The following is a 17283-nucleotide window of genomic DNA, read 5'->3' on the forward strand; positions in this document are numbered from 1 at the left end:
AGACATTAGTCGTCATGTTTATTATTTACACACTAATAAAATGAACAAGAATGTGACTCATTCTTTCTATTTTCATCTTACCATAGACATATCATCTACTCATTTGTTATTTCTGTTGTTATTATATTTACTTGCAAACTGTCATGCAGACTAGAGAAATATTTTTAATTTTCATTCATGAGCGAGTTCTCATGTGTGTAACATTCAGCTATGTAGCTGGCGTTTGGATTTGCGGGCATATGTTGTTTGGTAAAGTGAGTGTATGTTTATTAAATTAGTGTGTTTATAAAGTGTTAATTTTTAAACAATATTAGTTGTTGTAATGCATTATTAACAATGCCTCATAGTTGCATTAATCATCCAAACAATTTCTGCTACATCTGTGGTGAGGTAAGGTTGAAGTCTCAGAAAAGAAATATAACTTCACTGATAAAAAAAGTTGTACGAACTGTATTTTGTATACAAATTAGCTGATCCGGAGAAATCTTGGGCTCCTCATATTGGCTGAGCTTCTTGTGTAACATTATTGAATGGTTGGCTAAACGGATCTCATCACAGGCCATTTGCAATTCCAATGGTTTGGAGAGAACCGAAGGATCATACCCCAGACTGTTATGTTTGTGTAATAAAGATATCCAGGATAACAGGTAAAACTAGATGTACATTAAATATCCTGATATTCCCTCTGCCATGCAGCCAGTGCCATATACCCAAGAGCTTCCAATTCCAGTACCACCAGAAACATGGAACTTACATAAACATGAAAATGTCAAATCTTGTGCTAACTTATCAGGCGATGAAGAGAGAGATCCAAACTTTTTAGAAAATGGATATACTGAACCCCATTTAATTAATCAGTCAGAATTAAATGATCTGATTCGTAATCTAAATTTATCAAAGAATCAAGCAGAAATACTGGCATCAAGACTGAAAGGATGGTATCTTTTACAACCAAATGCTAAACTAAGTGCTTTCCTTGACAGACAGTCATAATTTTAATATTTCTTCTCTCAGTACAAAAACTTTGTACCCTATATGTAATGATGTGTGGACTCTTTACTGGAAGCTTTGGGACTTATCCACCATCCTGACAAACGGCAACTTTTTATTGACTCATCTTAGTTTGAAAACTGTTTTACTTCATATTGGAAATAAATACCCATCAATACCATTAACATAGCTGTTCACATAAAGGAGTCTTAAGAAAATATGAAACTTGTATTAACAGGAATCAGTATGAGAAATATTTGTGGAGATGTGAAAGTAATACTGCTTTTACTTGGATACTAAGTTCTGTTGCTTTTGGTGCAAGTGGTATAGCAGGAATAGGAAAAACCATTACATAAAAGAGTAGCGGCCAAAGAGAGATGTACTGACTATAGGAGAGAAGAATGTTGTGAGTCAGACATTAGTAAAACCAGAAAAAATGTATCTTTCATCACTACACATTAAGCTAGGTTTATGCAAAAATTTTGTTAAAGCAGTGGATCGTAATGGTGCAGGGTTTCAGTTTCTGTAAAAAAAATTCCTTAATATATGCAATGCTAAAATAAAGGAAACTACGTTTGTGACCACAAATAAGAAAACTAATGAATGATTCAGCATTTGAAGAATATATAAATGACTTTGAGGTTGCTGCATGGAAATCATTTCAAAATGTGATAAACAACTTCCTTGGAAATCATGAGGACAGTAACTACAGAGAGCTTGTGAATGAACTTCTTCAAAACTACAAAGAACTTGGGTGTAGCATGTCACTTAAAATCCATTTCTTACACTCACATTTGGAATTTTTCAGTGATAAACTAGTTTTTTTTTATCAGTGATGAATATGGAGAACACTTTCACCAGGAGATATTTGAAAATGTCAATTGAAACACGATACCGGGGAAAATGGAACCCAAAAATGTTAGCTAACTACTGTTTAAATCTAAAGAGGGATCTACCTACAGAAAATTACAACAAAAATCCAAAAGAAATAGATTTTAGGTGAGTACAAAATGCTTGTAATGTATTGTCATATTATTTTCACCATACATTTTTTGTTTCAAAAGAAATTTCAATTACAAAAAAACTGAGCCGATAGTAAAAATCTATTAACATGTATAAAATCAGCATAAAAAATAATATAAGAATCAGCCATTCACTCTCATTTAACAAACAAAAAATTAAATTTTGTTGACTAGTGTAATTAATGAAAAATCATTTACTTTTTTTTATATTCAGTCATTTATTTGACTGGTTTAATGCAGCTCTCCAAGATTCCCTATCTAGTGCTACTCGTTTCATTTCAGTATACCCTCTACATCCTACATCCCTAACAATTTATTTTACATATTCCAAACATTGCCTGCATGCACAAGTTTTTCCTTCTACCTGTCCCTTCAATATTAAAGCGCCTATTCCAGGATGCCGTAATATATGGTCTATGTCTGTTCTTTTAACTATAGTTTTGCAAATGCTTTTTTCTTCATCAATTTTCCGCAACACCTCTTCACTTGTCACTTTATACACGTATCAGATTTTTAACATTTTACTATAGCACCAAATTTCAAAAGCTTCTAATTTTTTCTTCTTAGGTACTCCAATCGTTCAAGCTTCACTTATTTTATAATTTTTTTTTTTTATGAATGTCAAATTGTGTTTATAACAAACTGTATTCTTCTGAAGTCTAATAAAGTTTAAAAATTTCAAGGTATTTAAACATAGAGCATGAGGAGAATGCTTCATTCATGTAACATATTTTTAAACCACTAATATTATATTTTACTTTGTTGTGATGTGCGCTACAAAATAAATTTAATAACCTGAATGGTTTTGAGCAAAATGTTCTCCAGAATACATGTTCCAGGAACTAACTATAAATAATTAATTTTTAAAAAGTAAGGATAAAGAAAATAAAATGATCTAAATATAAAATTGAAAAGATGAACCAAAACCATAATGATTTATTTACTTTTGTTTGTCTCATTACCTAATACTTGTTATGTGTTACTTTTAATTTATTTTAGTTAGTAAAAAGAGAATTATAATTTACAAAGAAGAAAAAGAGGGGATGATAACATCCTAATAATGACTAAATATTCAAAATGCTTACAACAATGGTAAAGAGGTTTCTTATCATTTCTGTGAAGCTTAAAACTGAACCCTTTTTCCACTAGTAAAATTGTAACTGACTGTTAATTAATGACCTTATTAATTTTTTTATTTAGCTACTTTCTTACCAAAAGCATATAGTGAAAGTAGTTTTGCCAAATGATTTGTTTATACTAAGTAAATTATCTTAAGCTGATAAAAATAAATTTTAGTTTCTGGATTAATAACTAAAAGAAAAAACCTTCTATTTCTGTTATTAATGATTTTAATCTTATTTTGTAATTCAGAAATCTCAAAATATTGACAATATAAAAATCCAAAGTTTATAAATAAAAAATATCAGGTTGTTTAAAAGTATTGAGCCTTTGGAGGCTAAAATTGAGAATACATTTATTGTTATTGGAAAATACCATTAAGAGACCACATATGCACAATTTTTTTTTAATGATTGCCATTTTTTCTGGCAATACTATAATCTCATTGCTATAGATCGTCTGTGGTTTCTAGTCAAAAAATTGTGAATTTTAGTTTCACTGACTTATTTTGAAACTAACTTAACACCGTTCAGGAAGTTTTGCAGACCAAAACAAATGATAGTTTGAATACCATTCACTTTTTCTGTGATTGGTTACCTCCACTGTGGGGGAGCATCTTGGACATTAAAATTTCTAGAACAAAAGCGACTGAACCATCTTTTGGCTGTTGCTTTAACGTGTCTTGCCCATAAAGTACAAATTTCTTCACAGACCTGCACAGCACTTCTGCCTTTATCAAAATAAAATTGTAAAATGTAGCAGTTTTGCATGAAATTCACTCAATTTCATGCCACAATACCTTATAACTGAGTATAAGATTTCAACACTTTCTGCACATCTACTAGCTTCAATTGCCAGCTGTCAAAGTGATGTTTGGCATGACCCACTACAACTCATATACCCTGAGATTTGGGATGCTAATGCTACCTTGTACACAAAAGACTCACCACTTCTTAGACTACCTATTTATTTTAAATCAAACACTGTTTATCTTAATTCCTTATATGATTATTTAATTTAAATCTGTTCGAAATGTACTATTTATTTCCTTTTAGAATACAGCATGTAACTCAGCTTTGCTATAAAGAATCTGCAATGCATCAGGCTCTTATATTTTGTTGATTACATTTTTATCATCAGTTTCTGCAGATCAAGGAAATGTACAAATGAATAAATTATGGTTCTTAGGAATACTTAAGATTTTTGCTATTTTTAAAATACTATTTTGTTTTTTGTTTTATTAGCACTATTTAATTTCACTATTTCAGCTCCTTTAGTATTACAAGAATTTGATATGTGTCTGAAGAAAAATATTACATGTTATCCAGCTTGGAAACCATTGTTTTACTCTTCATATAAAATCCATGATGTCGGAGTAGTACATGATGGTAAGTATTCATATGATTTTTAGTTAAAGTAAGAAGTTATATTTCTTAATATTAGTTATGAGAAATATGTTGATTTTTTTCTTTTTAACCAGAACTGACTACGATAGTAAAAATATATTGGTTTTTATAATACTCATAAAAGGCAATAATACGGGATAAAACTGCACCTAGCATTGTTTAAATTTGATGAATTATGGTACCTGGTTATTTAAATGTTTGATCATTTGAATTTATCTGTGGTTCATACCACTCAATCTTTAATATTCTACTGCTTGAGATGTATCAGAAGTTACAAAGCAATCAGATTGTCAGAATCCAGTTTACCCATGATTCAACTTTAGGTTGTTATTAATCAATAACCCTGTGTGATATTTGTGGATATTTTGGAGTAAAAAATCGTTTAGAACTACATTAAAACATTTCTTATTATTCTTTTTATCTAGTGATAGCAATTTAGCAGTACCATTTAAGTATTGTAAGTATGACAAATAAAATATAGCTGAAGCCATTCAACAATAAGAAAATTTTAAGAAGTATGCATAAAATAATTCTTTCCTGGACTATGGGTTGGGAAATTAACTGTAGTAAACAAAGTGCATCATTCCCAGCTTAAATAGTGAAGACTTCAAGTGTGATTGTTGTAACTAGTCATACTGGTTTTATTTATTTAGGCTTTGAATACTCCAAGCAATGGAATACTACACTTTTTTATTCAAATAAAGTATTTCTCTTCATTTTTTAAAATTAATTGTGTATGATGCTCTTGGATAAAGTATTCCTGAGATAAAATATGGTTCAATCTCAGGTGGAGATTACTCAACAAAAGGATTAACATGGATTTATTGCCAGAAAAGTAATTCATTCTGGGGTAGGTAAGACTGGAAAAAGGTAATGAAGTATGATAATTGAAAGATGATTTTAGAACGTTGCTATTTACGTTATTACAGAGGATAGATGTCTGAGGGTTATTACTGAGGATAGATAGGAATAGATATTTTCCAATTATTTTTAATTATATTAATATTATCTATTATAATTCTCAAAATGATTTCAAGATTATTATAATTAACAAATTGATACCGCACTTCAATATGGTAAGGTTTTTAGTACTCTATTTCACTATAATTAACACTCCACAGTATCCTGAATTACACTTATCAGGTCTAAATATTTCTTTCAACATAACGCATATAGATTTAACATCTGTTACTGCCTAAGATAACACTATGTACTCAGCGAAGTCGACGATTTAGTTACAGAAGTCTACAAGATTTAGATTGAGATTATTGATTGTTAGTTGTTGCTGGTTGCACAGGTGATACTATTGATAGGATATTAATAGGATTGTTCAGTAATGTAATGAATTGGAACTCTTTCTATCTTATTATCCTATCAATAATATCACCTGCCCAACCAGCATCAACCAAACACCACAACCTCATTTTTACACTTATTAAAAGTTAGTTTTAAATTTTTAGTTAAATATAAATATTTTGAAAATTTAATTTCATGTTCAAAAACCTCCTTATCATCAAAACAACTTTGAAACCTGCTTTAAAAACAATAATGGTCTCATTCCTGTACTTATACACAGAGTGTTCAACTTAAAAGAGGCCCTCGTCATTCAGTAGTTTATACTAAATGCATAGTTTTGTTGAAAAGCAAATATTCGTATGAGACGGGGAAAATAATGTGGAAGATGTTGGTATGATGGAAGCTGGAGTGGGGAGAACTGTTTATTGCCTTCACACTTGTGTACTGCCAATTTTGTGTTGAGCATTGGCTTTCGAGCAAGGGTGCATAATCATGTGTTGTTTATTAAAATGCGGTTAATTGTTAAAGAACATGTATTCATGATAGAAACTTATTTGGAGACAAAATCTCATGTTGTGTGTTAGTGAAAGTTCAGGGTGAAATTTGAAAAGGAGACACCAGTGAAAAGTGTTACTCAGAAGTTAGTTAAAAAATTTCATGACAGGTTCAGTATTAGACCAAAAACATGCTTGACAGTTTTAATGATGCAGGTCATACAAGACATTAAAGTGGCAGTTACAAGATCTCCTCATAAATCTTTGCAGAGACTAGGCCGGGAAAATAGCATTTCACTTGGTTCAACCCACACTGCAGTGAAGAGAATGCTGAAATGTTATCCATATCGAATGCAGGTTTTCCATGAGCTAACTTATTCTGATTATGCTAAAAGGGTTCCCTACTGTCAGCGGTTCAAGAACTTCATAAGAGGCAACATTGGCATTTTAGATTAAATGTTTAACAGATGAAGAATGGATGTGATGGATGTGTTAATATTCAGAACTACTGACTATTAACAGTACATTTTCTGCTGAGAACGCACATTTTAAATAATTAATAAACACCACCAATGAACACACCAAAATAGCAAGCTTAATATAAACTTATCAGTTAATACAAAAAGCTTTTTGAATTAATGGATTCATCATCACTAATAAAATATCATCTCAGGTAATCCATTATACCTGCAGTGGTTCCCAAACTTTTCTGAGTCGTGGCGCCCTTTTTCAGCTAAAATTTTTCCATGATGCCCTACCCTAAGTAAAAGAATCTACTCATAAGAAATGAAAATAAAACTTGTGTATCTTCATTTAATTAAATTAATAAATGTCTTGGTTCAATTATTTATGAAGCTTTAACAATATTTCACGACTCCCCTGTGAAGAGGCTGCGGCTCCCCGGGGTGCTGTGGTGCACAGTTTGGGAATCTCTTCATTATACAATTTATAGAATTACTTAATACAATCAAAGGAATTACTTAAAATCTAATAGATACAACAACCAACTGAATTAAATACTGTTTACAGTATTAAGTTATTTAGACAATAGCTATTTAAACAAATATATCAGTTTAGATAGTTCATCATGTTCAAGACCTACTAATTTATTCATTAGTTTGTGTTTATGTTTATAAATATAATATTGTTTTAAATATTGTCTTCAGTCATTTGACTGGTTTGATGCAGCTCTCCATGATTCCCCATCTAGTACCAGTCGTTTCATTTCAGTATACCCTCTACATCCTACATCCCTAACAATTTGTTTTACATATTCCAAACATGGCCTGCCTACACAATTTTTTCCTTCTACTTGTCCTTCCAATATTAAAGCGACTATTCCAGGATGCCTTAGTATGTGGCCTATAAGTCTGTCTCTTCTTTTAACTATATTTTTCCAAATGCTTCTTTCTTCATCTATTTGCCGCAATACCTCCTCATTTGTCACTTTATCCACCCATCTGATTTTTAACATTCTCCTATAGCACCACATTTCAAAAGCTTCTAATCTTTTCTTCTCAGATACTCCGATTGTCCAAGTTTCACTTCCATATAAAGCGACACTCCAAACATATACTTTCAAAAATCTTTTCCTGACATTTAAATTAATTTTTGATGTAAACAAATTATATTTCTTACTGAGGGCTCGTTTAGCTTGTGCTATTCGGCATTTTATATCGCTCCTGCTTCGTCCATCTTTAGTAATTCTACTTCCCAAATAAGAAAACTCTTCTACCTCCATAATCTTTTCTCCTCCTATTTTCACATTCAGTGGTCCATCTTTGTTATTTCTACTACATTTCATTACTTTTGTTTTGTTCTTGTTTATTTTCATGCGATAGTTCTTGCATAGGACTTCATCTATGCCGTTAATTGTTTCTTCTAAATCCTTTTTACACTCGGCTAGAATTACTATATCAACAGCAAATCATAGCATCTTTATCTTTTCACCTTGTACTGTTACTCCGAATCTAAATTGTTCTTTAACATCATTAACTGCTAGTTCCATGTAAAGATTAAAAAGTAACGGAGATAGGGAACATCCTTGTCGGACTCCCTTTCTTATTACGGCTTCTTTCTTATGTTCTTCAATTATTACTGTTGCTGTTTGGTTCCTGTACATCTTAGCAATTGTTCTTCTATCTTTGTATTTGAACCCAATTTTTTTAAAATGCTGAACATTTTATTCCAGTCTACGTTATCGAATGCCTTTTCTAGGTCTATAAACGCCAAGTATGTTGGTTTGTTTTTCTTTAATCTTCCTTCTACTATTAATCTGAGGCCAAAAATTGCTTCCCTTGTCCCTATACTTTTCCTGAAACCAAATTGGTCTTCTCCTAACACTTCTTCCACTCTCCTCTCAATTCTTCTGTATAGAATTCTAGTTAAGATTTTTGATGCATGACTAGTTAAACTAATTGTTCTGTATTCTTCACGTTTATCTGCCCCTGCTTTCTTTGGTATCATGACTATAACACTTTTTTTGAAGTCTGACGGAAATTCCCCTTTTTCATAAATATTACACACCAATTTGTATAATCTATCAATCGCTTCCTCACCTGCACTGCGCAGTAATTCTACAGGTATTCCGTCTATTCCAGGAGCCTTTCTGCCATTTAAATCTTTTAATGCTCTCTTAAATTCAGATCTCAGTATTGTTTCTCCCATTTCATCCTCCTCAACTTCCTCTTCTTCCTCTATAACACCATTTTCTAATTCATTTCTTCCGTATAACTCTTCAATATATTCCACCCATCTATCGACTTTACCTTTCGTATTATATATTGGTGTACCATCTTTGTTTAACACATTATTAGATTTTAATTTATGTACCCCAAAATTTTCCTTAACTTTCATGTATGCTCCATCTATTTTACCAATGTTCATTTCTCTTTCCACTTCTGAACACTTTTCTTTAATCCACTCTTCTTTCGCCAGTTTGCACTTCCTGTTAATCGCATTTCTTAATTGCCGATAGTTCCTTTTACTTTCTTCATCACTAGCATTCTTATATTTTCTATGTTCATCCATCAGCTGCAATATATCGTCTGAAACCCAAGGTTTTCTACCAGTTCTCTTTATTCCGCCTAAGTTTGCTTCTGCTGATTTAAGAATTTCCTTTTTAACATTCTCCCATTCTTCTTCTACATTTTCTACCTTATCTTTTTTACTCAGACCTCTTGCGATGTCCTCCTCAAAAATCTTCTTTACCTCCTCTTCCTCAAGCTTCTCTAAATTCCACCGATTCATCTGACACCTTTTCTTCAGGTTTTTAAACCCCAATCTACATTTCATTATCACCAAATTATGGTCGCTATCAATGTCTGCTCCAGGGTAAGTTTTGCAGTCAACGAGTTGATTTCTAAATCTTTGCTTAACCATGATATAATCTATCTGATACCTTGCAGTATCGCCTGGCTTTTTCCAAGTGTATATTCTTCTATTATGATTTTTAAATTGGGTGTTGGCAATTACTAAATTATACTTCGTGCAAAAACTCTATAAGTCGGTCCCCTCTTTCATTCCTTTTGCCCAGCCCGTATTCACCCACTATATTTCCTTCCTTGCCTTTTCCAATGCTTGCATTCCAATCTCCAACTATTATTAAATTTTCATCTCCTTTTACGTGTTTAATTGCTTCATCAATCTCTTCGTATACACACTCTACCTCATCATCATCATGGGCGCTTGTAGGCATATAGACGTTAACAATCGTTGTCGGTTTAGGTTTTGATTTTTTCCTTATTACAATGATTCTATCGCTATGGGTTTTGAAATACTCTACTCTCTTCCCTATCTTCTTGTTCATTATGAAACCTACTCCTGCCTGCCCATTATTTGAAGCTGAGTTAATTATTCTAAAATCACTTGACCAAAAGTCGCCTTCCTCTTCCCACCGAGCCTCACTAATTCCTACTACATCCACATTTATCCTATTCATTTCCCTTTTTAAATTTTCTAGCCTACCAACCTTTTTTAAACTTCTAACATTCCACGCTCCGACTCGTAGAATGTTATTTTTTAATTTTCTGGTGACCCCTTCCTTAGTAGTCCCCACCCGGAGATCCGAACGGGGGACTAGTTTACCTCTGGAATATTTTACCAAGGAAGGCGCCTCCATCATTGCTATATGAAAATGCAGAGCGCCACATTTTCTTGGAAAAAAAAGCAGCTGTATTTTTCCATTGCTTTCAGCTGCGCAGTACTCAGAGGACTGAGTGATGTTGATATGGCCGTTTAAGTCATTCTGACTCACGCCCCTAACAACTACTGAAAGAGCTGCTGCCCTCTTTCAGGAATCATTCCTTAGTCTGGCTCTCAACAGATACCCTCCGATATGGTTGCACCTTCAGTCCAGCTACTCTGTATCCCTGAGCACTCAAGCCCCCTCACCAACGGCAAGGTCTCATGATTCATAGAGGAGGTATTATTATTTATTTATAATATTTATAAATTATTTTCTATAATTTTTATTGTGTTTCCATATATAATGAGTGGATTAGCAACTTTTGAAACATTTTTTTTTTTTATTTTTGGTTATAGTTAAATGTTAATACACTTTGTTAAACGACCTATCAGTTTTATCAGGTTTATCAAGCTTGCTAGTTTTGGTGTGTTCGTAGTTGGTTAGCATTAGTTATTCATTACAGATGTCTAGACAATATCCTGAACAAAATCATGCTAAGGAGTGTTTGATAAATATGTGCAAAGTTAAAAAATGACACTCATAGTACATCATTGAGGTCATTGTTAGTTTCCCTTATCTCCGCTAGAAGCATATATCAAGTTTTAGTCAGATACACTCATAAGTATGTTTTTGGTAGTTTTAGTCAAACAAGTTCTGTGATTTTTGAAAAATACACTGAAGAAAATCTTGCATGGTGATCAAAACATTACTTTTCTGAAAGTCAGAGCTCCACAGGAAACTAATTTGTTTCCTATTGTTTCTTCAAAACTAATTTGAAGCTAATTTGATTTAAAATTATGGTAAGTCACCTCTATTGAATAAAATATATAAGCACAAAATGAATTTTTCAAAGATCCTGTTGTGATTACAATTCCAAAAAGTACAGAAAAAACTGTGATATGGTGATGAAGGATAGATGATTGCATCTGTAGTACATGAGTTTGTATTGATAATAGGCATCTCAAATGAACGGATACATCATATTTTACACAAATATTTACAAATGTGAAAATACATGTAGGAAGAGTGCCACATTTGGTTGCAATTGATCAGAAGTGTGAACATTTCTAAGATTAGTAATAATCAAAAGGAAGTTTTGTGTCATTTCAGCAGATGATGAAATTTGGATACATCATTACCTACCTGAAATCAAGGATCAGTTAAAACAGTGGATTGCACTTTTTCCAAAGAAAGTAAATACATTTCCACAGCATGAAATGTAATAGTGATAGCCACTATCTTTTGTGGTGATCATGACATAATCTTTATTGACTTTCTGGAAAAGAGTAAAATGATAACTGTGAAATAATATGTATCTTTGCTGTTCATCTAAATGAAGAAATAAAGAAAAAAACAACCACAAGACAATGAATGCAGCAGCTAACTTTTCTATGATTGCAGCAGCAAAATTATTTGAACTGCATTATGAAATTTTCCCACATCCTCCCTACTCACTAGCCTTATCAACTTCTCACTACTATTTGTTTTCATATTTGAAAGATTGTCTTACTAGAAAGAAATGTATGCAAAATGATAAGTTTTTACTGAAACGTCTGAGTAGACGAAGATTGAAGATTTAGCTAAACCGTACTGTAAGGATGGAACTGAAAAACTTGAGCATGCTAAAGCAAGTCTAAAGTCATAGCAATAAAAATTAAAGAGAAAAAGTGCTTAGCCTAATACAATAGAGAAAACAAGGTAAGACAGTTCAGAAGAGAGTGACTCATGAATGGAGGCTACATTCATTCAAAACTGTAGGAAATAAAAAGAATTACATTAAGATCTGATTGGTATAAGTCATGACAGCTTTTATGGAGAAAATGTGTATGTACAAAGAAACATCTATCTTAAACTAGGAAACAGAAATTGAGAGGAATATTTGAATGGAGTTTAGAGCTTTATGAGTGTAATGATAAATGCACAATAAGGGAAAACCAGAAAGAAAAAGAGGCTTTTAACATGTAATGTATTTGAATGTGATATTAACTTGACTGATAGATTATAAAAGGAGGTTTTAAGACAGATTTGAGTAGAAGGAAGATTATGGCTAATACCTGTACATAAAGATAGATTGATTGCCTAATCACTAAGGGATCCAGAATTAGTTGCTTTGGTGGTAAAAGGAAGTGCAAAGGATTCTACTAAAAGTAGAAAAAGCAAAGATTAGTATTAATGACACATTAAAAAAGGGAAAAAGACATAAAAGATACTTCGTGGATAAAAAAATCTCAGAAATAATCACAATAAGATGTAAAATATACCAGATAGTGTTTAAAATGCATTTATTGAGTTACAACACACACACAAATATGATGGTAATTATTTTCAGTGGATTGAAGGTAAAAATTTAGCTTCTCTGACAAATCAAAATGATCCACCAATGTCTATAACTACATCTAGGATGTTTCTATAAAAAAAAATAGAAAATTCTTTCTTTGATAATATTGAATTTTTCCATTCGAGTTTATTCATAATGAACAGTTAAATGACAAGATTGAAATTAAATTTTTAGTAGTTACCTTGGTAGAAATGTATAGTGATAAAGAACACATGAAATAGATAAAAAACAGAATTTTCCAAGCACAAAAAAAGAAACATTGGATTCAAACCACCCTGGAACAATGTGATGAAGATTATGAAAAAATGGTCATTAACTCCATTCTGCTATACAAGAGTAAACAGAGGACATTTAGGCTATCTCTTAACATAAAATATGTTAACTCTCAAACATTTGTTTCTATCATTTGCAGAGAGTAGATATTTGTTTCAAGTGCTTCTCTTACAACTAGATCAAAACCACCTGCAGCAAATTGAAAAAATTAGTTAAAAACCGTATTCAATATTTTAAAGATTGTTTATCAGGCATATTTGTAGATATTTTTATTATAATTTAACCTACTTGATGTACCAAGCCCAATTGCTCAATAGAAATCATCCGTTATATTAGTATATTCAATCTGCATTCCAGCTGATATCATTAATTGCATACAACTTATTTAAGATTTCTATACATTGAGGTTTAATGTTATTTCAGAACTTTTCACTGTTTCAGAACTGTCATTCATTGATTAACTGAGATGAGAACTAAAGTTGTTCTGTATTTGAATATTGTTAGTTCTTGTTCTACCAAATAGTTTGGTATATTATTGATAAAAAATAGAAAAGAGAGTGGTAAAAAGTTGACTGTGTAGCTGATTTGCAATTGATTAATGACTCGCTTTCAGATTATGTGGAAATTATCCTCCAAAAGATACCTTCAGAGCTAATTATGCTTCTCTATCAATGGAGTTACCAACAGAAACATTTTAGGTGGAGTGCTGTCAGTAACTTCACTGATAAAGAACATAATAGCTTCAAAAAGTTGTGGAACAATAATTTCCATTTCATTTGAAAGCAAGTAATTAATACTTTAATTCAGCCAGGTGAGAGTTCATAAGTATCTAGGTGTTTTGTTTGATGAGAAGTTGCTGTTTAGCAATCACATTAGGCAAGTAGCGCCCAAAACGTGGCATCCGTTTGGGTGCATAGGTTGAATATGAATAGAGCACTTGTTCAGAATTTAAGGAGTGCCCAGGCAGAGCCTTAATTGTATGAATTGGTGTTTTTAAACAACCTCCTACGAGGCTACCACCATATTGAGAAAGGCTCTCCCAATCGATTTAGCGGTGAAAGTTCGGGCAACCATGTGGAGATTGCAAAGAGGCCGGGAGACCGAGGTATTTGGGATGCGGTTTTGGGCTGGGCCAGTACTGGAACAGAATGGTGATCACAATGTACCAGATCAAAATTTTATTCAGTTGTCCATCTCCCACCTGCAGAAGAGGTTGCAGAGCCTCGCGATGGAAGCATTACAGCTGGAATGGGAGACACCATGACTAAGGGAAGATCCCTGTACAAGTTTATACGGGATCTGGGGGGATGGTATGCCTCAAGTTCGTTTTTAAGGGTAACGGGTGCCCAGGTGCTCACCAACCATGTTAATTTAAACCAATATCTGTTTCAGTTCCACCTGGCGGCTGATGAGCTGTGCATCTGCGGGGAGGTCCAGTCGAATAAACACTTGATGTTTGACTGGCCTGCTCTTGGGGGGGGGGGGGGGCAGAGACCGGGCCACCCTGGAACTTAGAGGTCAAGGGGAAAATTGGTCACTCACAAGCGGCGAATCAATGTGGCAAGAGCCACATTGTCGTACTGTGTGGGAGTTCCTTGATGCGGTTGCTATGTTCAACTGATATCAGTAGTTTACTTAAAGGGAAAGACTCCTAATGCACTGCTGTGGGAAGCTAACCTTGAGATATCTGGCTGACCACCAGTCAATTAGGGCTCCAAGCGCTTTAATATGGTAGTTAGGTACTTGCTGGCATTCAGCGGCCTAGGCGTGGCAGCAAATTGCTGTCTCAACTAAATAAATTTTAATTTATGAGTGTCTTATATATTTTTAATAGTTGACAGTGTGCGCCTACCCATTTTAGTAAATATATGAAAAGTGGGCGGTTGGGACACATAAGCCAGTGGTGTGTGGCACTGGCCTTAGTCTGCTCACACTGTTAGGTAAGCTGTAGGAGTTATTTAGGATACTGGTCGTTAAACTGTTTCGAGCCTCAGTAGCTGTTTGTGGCACAGACATTCAGTCTTATGATTTAGGGCGACTGAATGGGGTATTGGTGGGAGAAATGCCAAGCAAATCAATACTTTTTAACAGTTTTACCTTGTTTCATCAATAAAAAAAAATATATATATTTCTTGCTAATAAAAAAAAAAAACATGTGTTTGTGTGTGAATATTTAGAATGTTTTCTTGTTTATATATTATCAGTAATTGTAAGATAAATGCACATTCATTTGAGATGAATTTTTCCAGGTAATTTAGTGACTTGTCAAGGACCCACAGCAGCTATGGAATTCGCACTTCATATAGTAGAAATTTTTAAAGGAAAAGACAAGGCAGATGAACTATCTTACAGTTTGGGTTATAGAAGAAATTTAAGTGATATTTTAGTAATTAATCCACATAAAATTTAAGTAATCTTTTCAAAATGAATAAAATTTTTTAGGTTATTTGTATTTATATTTTTTTCTTTTAATATACATTGAAGACTGAAAGAATACAATTATATAAATTTTATTTCAAACTTTGCTTTATTTAAGCAGCTACATTTTTAATCCTAGTACGAGAAGTAAAGGAAGTATTGTGATCGCAAAAAATTTCAGTTTTTAGATTTCAACGAAAATATCCATTTTGACCATCCCTAAATCCATTTGACTAATATCAGCATGATGTCTACATACATATGTATTTCACATAAATTAAAAACAATTAGCTGTTGGATGTTGAAATTTTTGATTTAGGACTGTTGTAACATCTAGTTGAATCCAAAATCTAAAAATTTGAATTTTGGACTTTTTCTTAACTGCAATAATAAGTCATTGAGAGATTTTCAACAGTATATCATAAGTGGTACTTATTTTTATTGGTTCCAGAATTATAGCCAAATAAAATTTTAATTAATGAAATATTTGGATCTCACATCAGCTCGAATCCAACTTCATTTACTTTTTTTTAAATTTAAATATATTGATTTATTTATAAATTATTAACCTCCAATTGGAAAAAAATTGAAAAAAAAAACAGAAGTTATTAGTGAAATAAACTTTTATGTACTTTTCATTTTAATTCAAAATTTTTACAGAGGTTAATAATTATTAATAAATCAATATATTTAAATTTAAAAATAAGTTAAAAAAAAGATATATGTATATGATGAAATCAGATTTGAACTGATATGTCCATAGTTACGGATCTGACACATTCTCACTTACACCACATAACTACTTGAGCAACGTGAAACAAAATTTATATAAATTAATATAAAATGCTGATACGGACACCGCAAAAAAAAATGTGATGCAATCTAGTGTCCACCACAATGCAGTTGTGTAACTGTCCACTTTATTAAAGAATTGGAGGATCGTACCTCACTTTCAAATGAAATAAGTTTGAATGAAGTGCAGCAGAAAATGTGTATATGTAATTTAATATGTGTACAAGGAACTCATGTGGTGTCCACATCAGATTTTGTAATTGTATTAATCTCATGGCCATCAGTTTTGCATTTCAGTTTAATAAAGCATATGTTAATCTTGGCAATTTTATAGTAAATTAGAATTATTTTGAATCATCCTGTTTATGTATTTAATTTTTTGTTAATAAACAAAGATTTTTATATGCAAGTTCATAAGTGTTATGAAAATTTTTTCATGACAGCAGACTTAATAACAAGAAGACAAATTTTGCTATTTATTATAATTGTATTTCTAAGTTTATGTTTCATTATTTATTTTTTTAAATAAATTTTAAGTGGTTAACTGCTATGGGTCACTCACACTAATGTTTACTTTCATTACATGCTGAAACTCCAATAAATGTAGTTCAGCTTTGGTTATATTTAGAACCAGTTTATTAAATATGACCGAAACTATTGGCATTTATTCCATCAGTTGTAATCATCAATTTCCAGGTTTCTACTACCTAAGATTTTCCAGGTGTTACAGAACTATCTGGTTATAAGGGAGGAGATTAACCTTATAGTTGACTATTATCATTACATTTATAATTATCAATTTATTTTTTACAATTTTAACTGAATCATTAGGTTTCTTTGCTTCACATATAATAAAATTGGAGATAATGTATCATAATTACAACAATATTTAAAAAAAATATATATCAATTTTCATACAAGGACATCTTATGAAGAAATGGAAAGAATT

At 32.1% G+C, this 17283-nt stretch overlaps 1 protein-coding gene across 1 annotated transcript in view; it reads left to right on the top strand.

The window, feature by feature from the left end:
• The window catches only part of LOC142318106 (protein dj-1beta-like), a 30469-nt gene extending 14935 nt beyond the window's left edge, over window positions 1-15534 (top strand). The window contains exons 4-5 of the mRNA XM_075354641.1: window positions 4400-4519; window positions 15374-15534. Coding sequence (XP_075210756.1) covers window positions 4400-4519; window positions 15374-15534 — 281 coding nt within the window. The remainder of the gene's footprint in view (window positions 1-4399; window positions 4520-15373) is intronic.
• Window positions 15535-17283: the final 1749 nt, after the last annotated feature.

The sequence above is a fragment of the Lycorma delicatula genome, chromosome 1 (genome assembly GCF_047948215.1).
Source record: "Lycorma delicatula isolate Av1 chromosome 1, ASM4794821v1, whole genome shotgun sequence".
NCBI lineage: Eukaryota > Metazoa > Arthropoda > Insecta > Hemiptera > Fulgoridae > Lycorma > Lycorma delicatula.